The 16,496-nt window shown below is 40.1% G+C and overlaps 1 protein-coding gene across 2 annotated transcripts in view; it reads right to left on the bottom strand.

Moving 5' to 3' along the window:
- The window catches only part of LOC308100896 (GTPase IMAP family member 9-like), a 32,458-nt gene extending 30,163 nt beyond the window's left edge, over positions 1-2,295 (bottom strand). For both annotated transcript variants that reach the window (XM_080450071.1, XM_080450070.1), the window contains exons 1-2: positions 2,162-2,295; positions 380-724 (exon numbers count right to left, since the gene is read on the bottom strand). In XM_080450071.1, coding sequence (XP_080306197.1) covers positions 380-724; positions 2,162-2,273 — 457 coding nt within the window. In that variant the 5' untranslated portion in view covers positions 2,274-2,295. The remainder of the gene's footprint in view (positions 1-379; positions 725-2,161) is intronic.
- Positions 2,296-16,496: the final 14,201 nt, after the last annotated feature.

Here is a 16,496-nt window from a genome sequence, read left to right on the forward strand (position 1 = left end):
GACGTTGAAATGTGTGAATTCCTTCGCCAGTAGCCATTAATTATCACCTCAAGAACAATAGCCACGCACACGATAAGCCTTCACCTCAGAGTTAGACTAGTCAGACGGTCAGACCACATTCTTGCTGTTTGTATTGCTGCGCCCCCCAGCCCACTGAGCCCAGCCAGCAGCCACTCCTGGGTGCAACGTATCAGATGCGTATCAACGTATCAGATACGCCGTTTCGAACCGTTTTTGAATGTATACGGTGGCGACGAAAACAATCTGCAGGCCATACGGCGTATACAGCGTACCACGGTAGAACACATCACTGTGAGCATCCTATTAAAACAGCAGTGTCCAGCATGTGTACATTCATGTGTAAGACACTGAAACTTACCAACAAGGAGCTGGATCAAAGTGAAGCTGTGCAGTTGTGGAGCATTACATCTGTACTTCCCCTCATCTGAGAGCTTCACCCTGGACAGTTTCAGTGACATGTTACCCTTACGCAGCTCCTCAGGAAACAGAGACGTTCTACCTTTGTACAACGGGTTCAGGTCTATGTCATGTGTGAAATGTCCATCTACGAGGAGATTAATGAGGTCCGGCTTCAGGTCAGGTCTGGCCCACTCCACTGTCTTCCTGGCCATGTCGACTGGTGGTTCAACATGACATGGAAGGATCACATCATCTCCCACAGTGACCAGCAGGATGTCCTGAGACCCGATCACCTGATGTTGTCCTTAAAACAAACCAAATGAAGCACTAAGTTAGTTCATGATGCACACTTACTGTACTCATACTGTAATCAGCTGTCAGTCAGCTGGTTGTTTACATTCAGTCACTTTTCTCAACAGGATGTTCTCTTTAAATAGAGCTTCCTCTTTCATGTGATCACTGTTTCTTAATGCTGATAAACATGATAAACATGCTGATGTAAGCTTTCCTCCTCCACCCCAACCTCCTTTATAGTTAATACTAATTATCACTAATGATCACTGTTTCTTAATGCTGATAAACATGATGATGATGCAAGCTTTCCTCCTTTATAGTTAACAGTTAACAGCTTTATTTGACTCAAATCTGATTCAATGTATTACTTATTATGCTCTGTTCAGATATAAAAGCATCAGCACTAGACGCTAAAAGCTATAGGTGGGCGTGACTCATGTATCTGTGTGTGTGTGTGTGTGTGTGTGTGTGTGTGTGTGTGTGTGTGTGTGTGTGTGTGTGTGTGTGTGTGTGTGTGTGTGTGTGTGTGTGTGTGTGTGTGTGTGTGTGTGTGTGTGTGTTGTGGTGAACAAACAGACAAGAGCACATTTTGAAATAAAAAATGTAAAACATCAGCTGTAGATGGAAAGGAATCTATAGGTGAATACATTACCTATTTATTAGCTCAAATTAATATTTCAAACAAGCTGCAACTTCTGTCAGAGAGCAGAGCTCTGGTCCATAAAGTTAGAAGGAGTTCTCCTCTTAGCTCTCTGAGCTAAGAGACGTTAATGGACCAGAGCTCTGAGAGCAGCGTCGTTCAGATCGCTAAACCGTGTTAGCTGTAGTATACAACTCTCGTAGACGTATTTATGATTCTGACGTCTTCAATCTACGAGAGTTGTAGGGTTAACGCCCCATGGAGACATGGACTTTCTGCACTATGCCCCGTAGACACTCCAAACATGTACAAATGTGAAAATAAAGGTGCTTACCCCCAAGCCCCAAATGTTAACTGGCTCTACGGGGTAGTAGTTTAATGTAATAATCCATATCTTTCAATAAAGAAGTGTTTTAATGCCGTCTGTGGCCGAACGCCATTTTTTCACCCTCGTTTACCTCCTGTTTACATTGAGTGTAATTCCGGGTTTCACCAGATGGGCGCGTTACTACCGCCCATTGGGAACTTCCGATGGAATCGGCCACAGACGGCATTAAAACACTTCTTTATTGAAAGATATGGATTATTACATTAAACTACTACCCCGTAGCGACAGTTAACATTTTGAGCTTGGGGTTAAGCACCTTTATTTTCAATTTGTACATGTTTGGAGTGTCTACGGGGCATAGTGCAGAAAGTCCCTGTCTCCATGGGGGGTGAACTACAACTCTCGTAGATTGAAGACGTCAGAATCATAAATACGTCTACGAGAGTTGTAATTCTACAGCTAAAACCGTGTTATCTTACCTGTGACAGATGTGTAACAGCTGCTCCATATCATCAACATGTAGAAATAAATCCATGATTTTACAGTTAAAACGCTGACCGGGAAGAACAGTGAGACGGACTGAAGCGCCATCTTGTCTTGAGTTCAACTCTTTTTAACTTTCGTTTTCATCTATGAGGTATAATATAACTAGAGGGCGGATTGCCCCGCCCCCAGCTATCATTTCAATGAATGTGCTCAGTGGCGTTTTGAAGCACCCGGAAACCTGCCGGAAGTAGAATTATTGGTTTGATTTTGTACCCCCATAGAGTTATGAGCATGCGCACTAGTGTCCTTTTTGCGTTCTACGGCAGCCCATGTGTCAAGGATTGAACGCGATATATTTATTAAATACACTCGAGATGCCTATGTATAACTAAATGCATATGTGTTTATGTATAATATGTTTACATATTTATATCTATATATATAAATATCTCTCAGCATGTTTTGCGCGTGCATGTATTTCTCCCCGCCTGCAGTTCCAGCTTTGGCCACTGGGGTGGCAGCTTCAATGTTTCTCAGCAACTCTGGGGGCTTGGTTTTCATTCATGAGTTTGTAACCTCTATAACCTCGAGCTGTGTTCCGTGATCAACTATAAGACTTCTGGTGCACGATCTCTTCAGAATAAGAGTATCCTCTAGAGTAAAAAGAAATGATTGAAACAAGATTTATTTGCACATTAAAAATACAAATTAAGCATTTAAAAAGAAGCTGGACAACACGAATTATGTTTATGTTTAACAAAAACTTTTTAAACATTTTTAATAACATCTAAATGGTTAAATGCTGTTCACTGGAGTGCATAGCCTTTACAAAGTGGACACTGGACAGGAGACAGCTCTTCGACTCAGCATTTCTGACATACACACACGTTCAGGGAAACCTCCTCTACCACACCACGCTCTCTGCTGGAGAATAATAATGTGAATCAATAATAATAATGCGAATCAATAATTTAGTTTAGTCTCGCTAGTTGCACTACGAGTTAGAATAGAAAATGGACAAACCATTATTATACCAAAAGTGCAACTTTGTGCTCCCACATTTTTCGTCTCCTTAGCTACTTGCCTTCCTGTATTATGGCTTATATATTGATGCTTTTTTGCAAATAGTGATGATCCTTTTGTTTTGTTTTGTTTAGATTTTTTGCAGTCGTAGGCTATGTGTATGCCTAATGAGTTTGTGTTGCTTTGTATACAGTAGATGTCGCTGTTGCTCTGCTGTTAAATCCTATTTTATTATTTTATGCATTTTTGTTGTCTATAGGAGAAACATGCATATTCTATAAATATGTCTCGTTTTTTTCTGAAGCTTTTTAACTTATTGTGGGCTCGCGAGTATGGCACCTAACTACTCCCACATACTTTCACGTAGAAACTCCATTCAAACATTAAAAAATCCAGCTTACTGTGGACATCTGTGCTTGTAATTTTCTTTTTGAAATAATTTGTAGTTTTTGAAATAATTAACTTTAAGCACCCAATGCATTTCCAATGGGTTTTGCTAGTGGAGAGAGAGAAGGACAGAGGAGAAATGCCCCGTGTTTTCACTGTGTCACTGTGGCCAAATCTTTTACACTACAAATATTTATTTTACATCACCAAGTTCGCACAGGTCTGCTCTCTGATTTAATGTGTGATGTATATATTTCGAGTTAAGACCATTAATATCAACCCATGTCTCTTCACACTCTAGCAATCATTACACCTAGTGAAAGCTACGTGAAAGCCAGAACGGAGGAGAGAGAGTTCGCTCTAGCGGCATGGAGCGACTCCGTCACTGCCAGGAGGGCAGTCTCTGTCGAGTGACCCACTTTGAACCCAGACTGGTTGGAGTCCAGGAGGTTGTTCTGGTGGAGATAGGAGGACAGTTGTTTAAAGACAGCACGTTCGAGAGTTTTAGATAGGAAGGATAGAAGGGAAACCGGTCTGTAGTTCTTGATCTCAGAGGGGTCAAGTGTCGGTTTCTTCAGGAGGGGGGTGACTCTGGCAGTCTTGAAAGTAGAGGGAAAGTAACCAGATGTCAGAGAGGTGTTAATAAGGTGGGTTAAGAAGGGAAGAAGTTCAGGTGCAATAGACTGCAACAGAGTGGATGGGACCGGGTCCAGAGAGCATGAGGTGGGGCGACTAGAGGTAATAAGGAGAAGGACCTCGTTAGGGGAGAGGGGAGAGAAGTGGGATAGAGAGGGGATGGGGGGGGGAGAGGAGTAGATGAAGGTAGAGAGGGGGGGGGGGTGGCAGGCAGACGGGTGTGGGTAGTGCGCAGGGCACCAGCCGGGGGAGGAGGGAAGGAGGATCGGATATCGTTCACCTTCTTGTCTAGCTAGCCTGTCATTCATTGGCTACTCAGTGGTGCAGCAAAGTAACTGTACATTTACTCAAGTACTATGCAAGTGCTTACAATGCACAATACAACTTTACTTTCTATTTTTGTTACCTCTACTCCACTACAATTACAGCATATGACAGCTTTAGTTACATTACATTTTTGATTATTAATACAAAACCTACAGTAACCACACACAGTCGATCTACAATGTGACGCGTTATGAGCTTGCAGATCTGCTATTTTCTGAACATTGAGTACTTTTACTTTGGTACTCAAAGTATATTTTGATGCTAAAACGTTTGTACACTGCAAGCTCCAAACCCCCCCCCCCCCACACACACACACACACACACATACCCCATACTCCACTGCCACTCCACCTCCCATCCCCCCCCCCCCCCCCCCCGTCATACTTCGACCTTTCAAAAAAAGCCGATCTACAATACAATGTGATGCGTTGTGAGCTTGTAGATCTGCTATTTTGGGAAAACCTTGACAGTTTTTGGAAAGTGTGAGTACAGGGCGTGGCAGCGGCCGGATGGCAACTGCGAGGTTCCCAGTTCGATCCCGGGCTCCCCCAGAGTTAGTGCCTCCTGTTTTAGCTTTTTGGGGATTTCCTGGAGCCGTAAGCATTTTTTCATACTGTGGACACAATGGTGTTCTGGCTGGTTTATAGGGCTTGATGAGTTCTTTGAGATACTGATATAGCCTACTGGTGCCTGTCCATTGAGAGCCTTGTATGTGAGGAGGAGAACCTTAAACTCTATTCTGTATTTAACCGGGAGCCAGTGCAAAGAGGCCAATGAAGGAGTGATATGATCTCTTCTTCTGGTTCCTGTCAGTATGCGCGCAGCAGCATTTTGGACTAGCTGCAGGCTATTTAGGGACTTACTTGGGCAGCCTGATAATAAAGCGTTGCAATAGTCCAGCCTAGAAGTAACAAATGCGTGAACAAGTTTTTCTTCATCATTTTGGGACAGAATGTGCCTAACTTTTGCAATATTACGCAGGTGAAAAAAGGCATTTTTGAAATTTGTTTTATGTGGGACTGAAAGGACATATCCTGGTCAAACGTGACTCCCAGATTCTTTACAGTGGCCCTGGAGGTCAAGGTAGCAGGTGCCTTGCATGGTTTCCTCCGCCATCGGTGTATGAATGTGTGTGTAAATGGGTGAAATTTTAATGGCAATAATTTTGTAAATTTCAAGCTCCAATTTAGCACTAATGGTATGTATTGGTCAACATGACCTCACACAACTCCCCACACCCCATACGCCCCCCCACATACACACACACACACACACACACACACACACACACACACACACACACACACACACACACACACACACACACACACACAGTAAACCATCGGAAATAGCTCATCTACAAGCTCACTGGAGCCAGGGGGGAGCAGCCCACACCCAACACTCCTGTCCCCTATACCCCTCCATCCCCCCTTACTACCATGAGCTATGCAAGCAGGTGTGTAACTGATGACAATTAGGAGAATGATAACAGGTGCTCCCAACCTGATCAACCAGAGGCACGTCTACACCCACACACAACGCAAAGACAGAAACACCAGGTCAAACTGAATTTGTACTTTTTATAACTACATTTTTTTGGCTTTAAAGCGAGCCCACATTGTTTCTTTATAGGAACAATATTTTCTAGTTATTGTACATTATTTGACAGACTTAAAGGATAACTTTAATTATTTAATGAATGAACTTTAAATCAACCAGATCCGCCTTGATCACATGACTATAAAGATCATGTGTACCGATTTGCGTGAAATTTTGATAAAATCGGAAGGAGTAATATTTAAAAAAAGTTTTACATAAGTCAGCCTCCTGGTGGCGCTATAAAAGGCAGAGTTTTACACAGCTCGGTGCAGTTATAGGTAAAAACACGAATCAACCTGTTATAGCGCCACCATGAGGCTGATTTGAACATTTTCAAGTGGCAATTCTTCCTTGACCTAGTGGGAATGTACGTGCAAAATTTCACGGAAATTGCATGTTGTGTTCATGTATTGATGCGTCCTGCCACACAATCAGAGAGGAGGCCCTTTTTTGCACCCAAACATTTAGGTACAACTCACGGCCAAAGCAGTGCTCCAATTCTCTCCCAACTTGTTAAAAAAATCGTTCATGGCTTTTCTGACAATAACATCTAGCCTACTTTATTTCCACCTTCACATGTGTCTCCACTTCTAATAATCATAAAGTGTTTGCAATATTTCGGCACGCAGTTTACTTCCGGGATGTGTGCAACGTCAAAATGATCACCACTTTGACAAGCCAATCATGTGCGAGAAACAAGCGTTGCCACATCCGTGAAACGGACGAGAAACAAGCGCTGCCGTGGTCCATGAAAACGGGCCCAAAAGAAGCGCCCAAATAAGCCGAGCATCGCTTACACAATAAGCACACCTGGCAACGCAGGCTAAGCCAATCATGGGTGACAAACCTCTGCTGTGTGTGTGTGTGTGTGTGTGTGTGTGTGTGTGTGTGTTGTGTGTGTGTGTGTGTGTGTGTGTGTGTGTGTGTGTTATAATAGGAGTGGACGAGAGGACGTTTTTTTGGCATGGATCCACATCCGTCCTCTCCTTCTTAGAGACTCCGTGGATGATCCCAAAGTTGTGTTAGTGTGCCCTGTGTGGGAAAAAAATAAATAAAAATGGCTTAAACGGTCCAGACCGTTTATGCCACTCCACGCATGGCTTTTCAAAAACGATCCGGACCGTTTTTGGCACACAATGTGTTAATGACTATAGAGATACTGTGTACCGATTTGCGTTATGTGTGGACAACATCTGTAGGATTACTGTCAAAAAATGAGTTTTGCAAAAAGCGGCCTCCTGGTGGCGCTATAACAGGCCCATGTGAAAAATTAAAGAAGTTCGGCTTTGGCATCCAGGGAGTGTGTGTGCACAGTTTTGCAGCGGCCGGGCCAACAGTGCCGGAGATTAGACAGACAGACAGACAGACAGGGTGCAAAACATACTCTCGCCATGCCTTTCGCCCTGGTGGAGACAATGATATAAAACAAATCAATCAACACATTTAAATAAAGTATAATACACTTGATTTGGAGAGATTTGTTTCATCACCCATAAGTCATGAGCCGAGCATGCGTAGCCTATGTGTGTGTGCGTGTGCGTGTGTGTGTGAGATACTGTACATGATTATATTGGGAATTGAGATGCATGATTATTATATAATTTACTAAAACAGGCATAACCCCATATCATTCCATTTGATACATTATTTCATTTAATTAGGTTGTTGGTTACATTATTCTGTGAACTGTGGTTGAAGCGTGGCACATAAGATACATTTACTAAAGCTGTGAAACAGTTTATCATTCTGGGTATTGCATTTGGGACAGGCAATCGTTGGGCAGCTAAACACTCACTGTGCAAGGCACATATTGGACAGCAGGGTTCCTGTTCAGATTATTTGCAACGAGTGGACGTGTTGCTCTAATGTGCCTTTGTCTGTATGTTTACAGGTGAGAAATGATGAGATAAAGTGTATAAAAGTGATAGTGAACATGTTAAATGAAGGTATTAACAGAGAAGAGTATCTGTGAAGCAAATGTGTGTGTGGAATGCACATTAGATGTCATTAGAAATGCTGACCTGACCTGTAGTTGGGCTAAGAAGCTCATCTGTAGCCTGGAATGAATGAGATGTGAATGGTGTATTGTGTACAATGGTTTCATTATGGTTCTACAAACCAGAGTAATGTAATGCAGCTGATATATTTCGGTTTGGGGAACACAAGTATTATTTTTGTATTGTGAGAGTTATGCTAAGATAATCTATTTTGTTTACAAGGGTAAAAACGTTATACTGTTGTTAATGTGATATTTGATGTATTTAGTAATTGTGATTATTTTGATACAAGAGAGTGGTTTCTGTATACTGTTTACCAGTAAGAGTGAAAGTATTTACTGCTATGTTATGCAAATAAGAAGATGCACCTTATATTCTTGATATTGTGATATGACTGTGTTCAGATTAGGACCAGAGTTTGCAACGAGTGGAAGTGTTGCTCTAATGTGCCTTTGTCTGTATGTTTACAGAGAAAAAAAATCACCTTTAAATCCCTGCACACTGGAAAATGATTATTCCTATCCAAGTGTGTAACATGTGTGTGTGGTTGAGCATGTTACCAAAAAGGAAATAGACTCTTCAGCCATGCAGCAGCAGAGGGTATAAATGAAACCACACAGCTCTGCTCTCAGTCAGTGTCAGTCAGTCAGTTTAACAAGATGAAATCTGCATCAACCTGTATAACAGCATGTGAGTCTTTTATTTATCATCTTATTTTACTCTGCTTAACACTCATTTGCATTTACATGTGCTGTAATGAGACATACTGTAAATGCCTATTTTGTTACCAATGAGGTTAAGTGCTGGAACATTTGAAGTCCAGGCGTCAAATTACTGCATCTGAGGTTTAGATGTAACATTATTTATATTTTTAAAGATATTTTTGGGGGCTTTTTTACCTTTATGTATAGTTTACAGTATAGATAGACAGGAAACAGGGAGAGAGAGATGGGAAAGACATGCAGTAAAGATCGTTGTGAACGGGAGTCAAACCCACGATGCGCTGTCAGGCTACATTGCAGTCTAGGTGCCAGCGTTTCGGGCCAGATGTAACATGAATTGACCTGAGATTATCGCAGTAGCAATCTTCTCTCTGTTGTCACATCACAGGTTTAAAGGTGTAAAACATTCATTTTTGTGAAACAAGCTCCATCGTTTTGTTGTTTTCAGGAAGAGAAAAGAAAAGAAGGGGAATAGGCAGGGAGAGCACAGAGAAAAATAAACAATAATTAATTGGATATTCATCCAATGTGAGAGTGTGTGTGAGAAATATATCAATATATAAACCAATAACTCAACAACGTTTTAGAAACAGGGACAAACCGCAGTCTTTACAAGCACCTTCACACAAAAACAAGGGAAATGTTGCTTATAATTTCAGGACATGGCAACACTGGTGAGTGGCGCTGTGAAAAGTAGGGCAAAGTCGCTTATAATCAGAGGACATGGCAACGTTGAGCGTGGCGAGAGAACCCCTGCTCTATAACAGTGGTTCTCAACCTGTGGGTCGGGACCCCCGGGGGGGTCCCCCACATGAATTTTTTGGGGGGGTCCCCAGATGACAGTGAAGTGACAATTGAAGAACCTTTAAGACCTTTTGATACCTCAAAAAAAGAAAGAAAAGACAAATACCATTACTGCATCAAACGTAATCAACAAACTTTACTATAAAAACTGGTCAAACATTGGCCAAATTGTCAAATAATATAAGAAAGAGGCAACATTTGCCTCACAACGCCTCACATTGCGAGCTTATAGATCAGCTATTTTCACAATATTTATCTGTGGAACCTAGTCAAACAAAATGTAATGGCTCAACTCCTACATTTCAAGTGCTTGTCCCCAGTTCAAATATGATTATTTTGGGGGGTCACGGCCTGAAAAGGTTGAGAACCACTGCTCTATAACAAACAAATCTGTCATTTACTCCTAAATGTATTCAAATATGCTCTATTGGGCCCTGAATGTACTGTAATTGAGGGGGGGAGTATTATACAGTATGTATTTATCCCCTCATTTGTAAAGGAACAGTATGCTGTTAGAAGATCAGGCGGCCAGGGGGAGGGGTTGTATTGGTAACCGGAATACTCGCCCCAAAACACGCTCGCCCCCATTTTGTTTGCGGACCAGCAGTTCTTGTATTCTTGTATTTGATTTACTGAGGATAAGGTTAGAAATAAGTTTAGGGTTAGACAGTGCCGTTTTACTGAGGTTAAGGTTAGGAATAAGGTTAGGTTTAGACATAGTTTACTGAGGTTAAGGTTAGGAATAAGGTTAGGTTTAGACATAGTTTTACTGAGGTTAAGGTTAGGAATAAGGTTAGGTTTAGACATAGTTTACTGAGGTTAAAGTTAGGAATAAGGTTAGGTTTAGACATAGTTTTACTGAGGTTAAGGTTAGGAATAAGGTTAGGTTTAGACATAGTTTACTGAGGTTAAGGTTAGGAATAAGGTTAGGTTTAGACATAGTTTACTGAGGTTAAGGTTAGGAATAAGGTTAGGTTTAGACATAGTTTACTGAGGTTAAGGTTAGGAATAAGGTTAGGTTTAGACATAGTTTTACTGAGGTTAAGGTTAGGAATAAGGTTAGGTTTAGACATAGTTTACTGAGGTTAAGGTTAGGAATAAGGTTAGGTTTAGACATAGTTTACTGAGGTTAAGGTTAGGAATAAGGTTAGGTTTAGACATAGTTTACTGAGGTTAAGGTTAGGAATAAGGTTAGGTTTAGACATAGTTTACTGAGGTTAAGGTTAGGAATAAGGTTAGGTTTAGACATAGTTTACTGAGGTTAAGGTTAGGAATAAGGTTAGGTTTAGACATAGTTTACTGAGGTTAAGGTTAGGAATAAGGTTAGGTTTAGACATAGTTTACTGAGGTTAAGGTTAGGAATAAGGTTAGGTTTAGACATAGTTTACTGAGGTTAAGGTTAGGAATAAGGTTAGGTTTAGACATAGTTTACTGAGGTTAAGGTTAGGAATAAGGTTAGGTTTAGTTTAATGAGGTTAAGGTTAGGAATAAGGGTAGGTTTAGACAGAGTTTACTGAGGTTAAGGTTAGGAATAAGGTTAGGTTTAGACATAGTTTACTGAGGTTAAGGTTAGGAATAAGGTTAGGTTTAGACATAGTTTAATGAGGTTAAGGTTAGGAATAAGGGTAGGTTTAGACAGAGTTTACTGAGGTTAAGGTTAGGAATAAGGGTAGGCTTAGACAGAGTTTACTGAGGTTAAGGTTAGGAATAAGGTTAGGTTTAGACATAGTTTACTGAGGTTAAGGTTAGGAATAAGGTTAGGTTTATGCATAGTTTACTGAGGTTACGTTTAGGAATAAGGTTAGGGTTAGACATAGTTTACTGAGGTTAAGGTTAGGAATAAGGTTAGGTTTAGACATAGTTTACTGAGGTTACGTTTAGGAATAAGGTTAGGTTTAGACATAGTTTACTGAGGTTACGTTTAGGAATAAGGTTAGGTTTAGACATAGTTTACTGAGGTTACATTTAGGAATAAGGTTAGGTTTAGACATAGTTTTACTGAGGTTAAGGTTAGGAATAAGGGTAGTTGTAGACAGAGTTTACTGAGGTTAAGGTTAGGAATAAGGTTAGGTTTAGACATAGTTTACTGAGGTTAAGGTTAGGAATAAGGGTAGTTGTAGACAGAGTTTACTGAGGTTAAGGTTAGGAATAAGGTTAGGTTTAGACATAGTTTACTGAGGTTAAGGTTAGGAATAAGGTTAGGTTTAGACATAGTTTTACTGAGGTTAAGGTTAGGAATAAGGGTAGGTTTAGACATAGTTTACTGAGGTTACGTTTAGGAATGAGGTTAAGTTTAGGCATAGTTTTACTGAGGTTAAGGTTAGGAATAAGGTTAGGTTTAGACATAGTTTTACTGAGGTTAAGGTTAGGAATAAGGTTAGGTTTAGGCATAGTTTACTGAGGTTACGTTTAGGAATGAGGTTAAGTTTAGGCATAGTTTTACTGAGGTTAAGGTTAGGAATAAGGTTAGGTTTAGACATAGTTTTACTGAGGTTAAGGTTAGGAATAAGGGTAGGTTTAGACAGAGTTTACTGAGGTTAAGGTTAGGAATAAGGTTAGGTTTAGACATAGTTTACTGAGGTTAAGGTTAGGAATAAGGTTAGGTTTAGACATAGTTTAATGAGGTTAAGGTTAGGAATAAGGGTAGGTTTAGACAGAGTTTACTGAGGTTAAGGTTAGGAATAAGGGTAGGCTTAGACAGAGTTTACTGAGGTTAAGGTTAGGAATAAGGGGTTACACATCGCCATTCCGCCACATCGCTATTTAGAAGATTGACTTCCATTCTTCTGAATGGAGGTGTTTCCCATTTGTTTTAAAGACATCGCTATTCCGACAGTGACGCATTGCTATTTATACACACCACTATTCCGAATATATAATCACAATGAATGTGAATTAATGTAGGCATACTTGGTAAACCATCTCATGCGCATTAATGAAACACTTGCATCTGATCTATTGTCAAATTAGCCCAACATCAAAGCACCTGTGTGTATTAATGCTTCATTAATCCTCCTTTATTAAATAAAATTAAAGTTTACACCTTCCTCAACCATAGGCATATGTCATTTTTGTGAACAGCACTGCTTTCTTTTTGTCGTCTCCAATTAATTCTGGGCCTTTAGTTTGGAGACAATGGAGAGATTCAGTTTTAACCCAGAATGTACCCAAATCTCAAGCGCAATAGTTCAGGGTTCTCTCTAAATCCTAAGTGTATATATCCATATGTTACTTTTGTGAATAATTATGATAGGCTACACATGAGCCAAGATTTCAGAGTCCATTATCGCGGTGTGGGATGGGGCGCGCTGTGCAAGTTGACACGCAACAAAAAGAAAAGAAAAAGCATTATATACCGTTTCTCTCCCTCTCCTGCCCTCCCGTCTCTTTCCTCCTGGTTGGAATCATCTGAGCTTAATATGTTAAATGTGTTGCTTATTTGCTGCCTCCAATGAATGAAAAATCATTGCAGAACAACACGCATGGGAGGGTGATCCGTTGTCATTTCATTGTAGATTTAATAAGCAGCCTATTAGCCTACTATTGACTGTACTACAATATGGCTTGGTAACATGAACATGAACTTGGATGCATCACAGCGCCACGCCTTTTTGAACTAGGAGATTACATATTTTCGAAGAAACTGTAGCATTTAAGGAACTAGGAAACATAAATTAAGCATCTGTGCGGAACTTGGAGCTCTCCAAATTGCCACATTCAGAAGGATTTTTCTCACCTAATTCACAACAACTGTCTGTGATTCTAATGTCTCTGTCACCACCAGAAGTATGATGAAATTAAACTTTCACCTTAATCTGTCCACTTACTATATTAGTCCACTTCATATGCCCATAAATGAAGTCTTCAAGAGGCGTCCATGAGATGAGATTAAGCACAGCTGTCCACCGACAGCATGGTTTGGTTTGATATTAGACCAGACTGGACAGTGGACACTGTGTCTCAAACCAAACGAGGCTGTGCGTAAATGTGCAGTGCAATAAACAAATTGATGCTATTATTATTATTATTATTATTATTAATATTACCCTATTATTATTATATTATAATTTAGCGCATTGGTGTGAGTGCGCTCCCACGGACGGCCTGGGTCTGTCTGTCTGTCTGTCTGTCTGTCTGTCTGTCTGTCTGTCTGTCATGAATTCATTTTCTCTCTATCAACCACCGATATCAAGCGAAAATAAAACTTCGCATTTGGAAGCTTTTCTGGCAGAGAGCTGCTTGAGTGCGTGCGCTCACCACCTGGGAGTGTCTGTCTGTCTGTCTGTCTGTCTGTCTGTCTATCTATACATCTATTTAAATATCTATCTAACTATCTATCAGCAATAAGGCCTAGCTGCCCCCCATAAACAATATGAGTCCAGTAATGACAGCCCCGAATTTAATCTCACAACGCGGTGATCAGCAACACATTGTTGTGAGCTTGTAGATCTGTAACGCTGACTGACACCTTTTGATTAATGATGCTTGCATGCATGTAGGAGGTGGGTTAATAATGAATAGAATAAAATCGGGTTCATTCATAGCGCATGAACCAGCACAGCATGCGCCCTATCCAAAATAACAGATCTGCAGGCAGTCGACACACCATGTCGCAGTGCGTTGATAGCTTGTATGTCTGTCTTTTTGGGTAGGCGTCGCACGTTACGCGCCGTACTAATAGACAGACAGATAGACGGACGGACGGACGGATGGACGGACGGACGGACGGACGTGTGTGTGTGTGTGTGTGTGTGTGTGTGTGATGCGACGCGTTGTAAGCTTGTATATCTGCTATTTTCACATAGCCTATAGGTATAAAATAGGGCTAAAGTGGTTAATGTATGTTTCATAATATCATAATATATATCTGACAAGTAACTAAAGTTTTCAAATAATTGTAGAGTCCACAACTTTGTGTAGTCTGTCTGTCTGTCTGTCTGTCTGTCTGTCTGTCTGTCTGTCTGTCTTTCGAGTACATGTATCCTGACATATTGACCAAGCCCAAGTGCTTTGATTCTTTTTTTTGTTTGTTTCACTGTAGGATATTTTTCTGTTTCATAGGTAGGCCTACTTTTATTTCTACGCCACTACATCTGAGGAAAATATTGTACTATTGTACATTGTGAGCATTGTGAGCTTGTAGCTCTTTTTATTTTATTTTTCTTCTTTTTTCCTCAAAATATTGTATATAGAAGAACCTGTTGTTGTTGTTTTTTTGTGTGGAACAGGAACAGTAAAGTCCTCTATTGATACTGGACATTATTGTAACAGAGTATTTCTTCATTCATTCATTGAATATTTTCTAAAGCAAAACTTTTCCCCCACTCTGCAAATCGTTCTGAAGCTGAAGGTATAGGGTTCATTTGGATATGTGGGCACCTTTTGAATGGGTTGAACCCACTAATGTTGGGAGTCCTTTTGTACTGAAGAGATGAGCGGAATATTGTGTATGTAGCGCCCCAAAGATGCGCACAGACCCTGTAGGTTTAGCTGCTTCTACGATGACGTAGAGCGTGGCTGGCACACGGCAGGAAAAGTGCCTTTTTATTAAAGCTCCTCTTCTGCACGCCTCTTGCTCTTGTTCCTCGGTGGACAGCGAATCCCCGCATATTGTTACCATTATCATATTGTGAGATATCCAATCCAAATGTATCTATTAGGAAGACGCATTTTCTTTGAGGATTTGCATTGTGCTACCAATGGCACATTCTCATGCACGTTAATCGTTTATTTCTTGCTGCGCTGTTGTAATAACTGCAGTATTTACGCACAGCCTCGTCTCCAGTTCAAATACTATCATTTTTGGGGGGTCAGGGCCTGAAAAGGTTGAAAACCACTGGTTAACCGTGGTGAAGTGTTGGATATTGTCTCCATGGACTACAGGCTGCGCTCACAGAGATCCCGACCGTTACGCAAGAGAAGGAAAGGACATAATAATAATAATAATAGTAATAATAATAATAATAATAGTCATAAGGGTAATAATAATAATAATAATAATAATAATAATAGTCATAAGGGTAATAATAATAATAATAATAATAATATATTAAGGGTAATAATAATAATAATAATAATAATAATAATAATTGTCATAAGGGTAATAATAATAATAATATATATTAATAATAAAATAGCATGACATAATAATAACAATAACAATGATAATGATGATAATAATAATAATACTAATAATAATAAGGGTAATAATAATAATAATAATAATAATAATAATAATAATAATAATAATAATACTAATAATAATAATAATTGTAACAAAGTAGCATGATGGGGGGGTCCGTGTTTCTAAGTGTGGGGGGGTCCGTGTTTCTAAGTGGGGATGTTTCTAAGTGGGGGTGGGTCCGTGTTTCGAAGTGGGGATGTTTCTAAGTGGGGGTGTTTCTAAGTGGCGGTGTTTCTAAGTGGGGGTGTTTCTAAGTGGGGACCTGTATTCGGAATAAGGTTAGGTTTAGACATAGTTTACTGAGGTTAAGGTTAGGAATAAGGTTAGGTTTATGCATAGTTTACTGAGGTTACGTTTAGGAATAAGGTTAGGTTTAGACATAGTTTACTGAGGTTAAGGTTAGGAATAAGGTTAGGTTTAGACATAGTTTACTGAGGTTACGTTTAGGAATAAGGTTAGGTTTAGACATAGTTTACTGAGGTTACGTTTAGGAATAAGGTTAGGTTTAGACATAGTTTACTGAGGTTACGTTTAGGAATAAGGTTAGGTTTAGACATAGTTTACTGAGGTTACGTTTAGGAATAAGGTTAGGTTTAGACATAGTTTTACTGAGGTTAAGGTTAGGAATAAGGGTAGTTGTAGACAGAGT

This window comes from Gymnoscopelus braueri (assembly GCF_963280865.1).
Source record: "Gymnoscopelus braueri genome assembly, chromosome: 14".
Lineage (NCBI taxonomy): Eukaryota > Metazoa > Chordata > Actinopteri > Myctophiformes > Myctophidae > Gymnoscopelus > Gymnoscopelus braueri.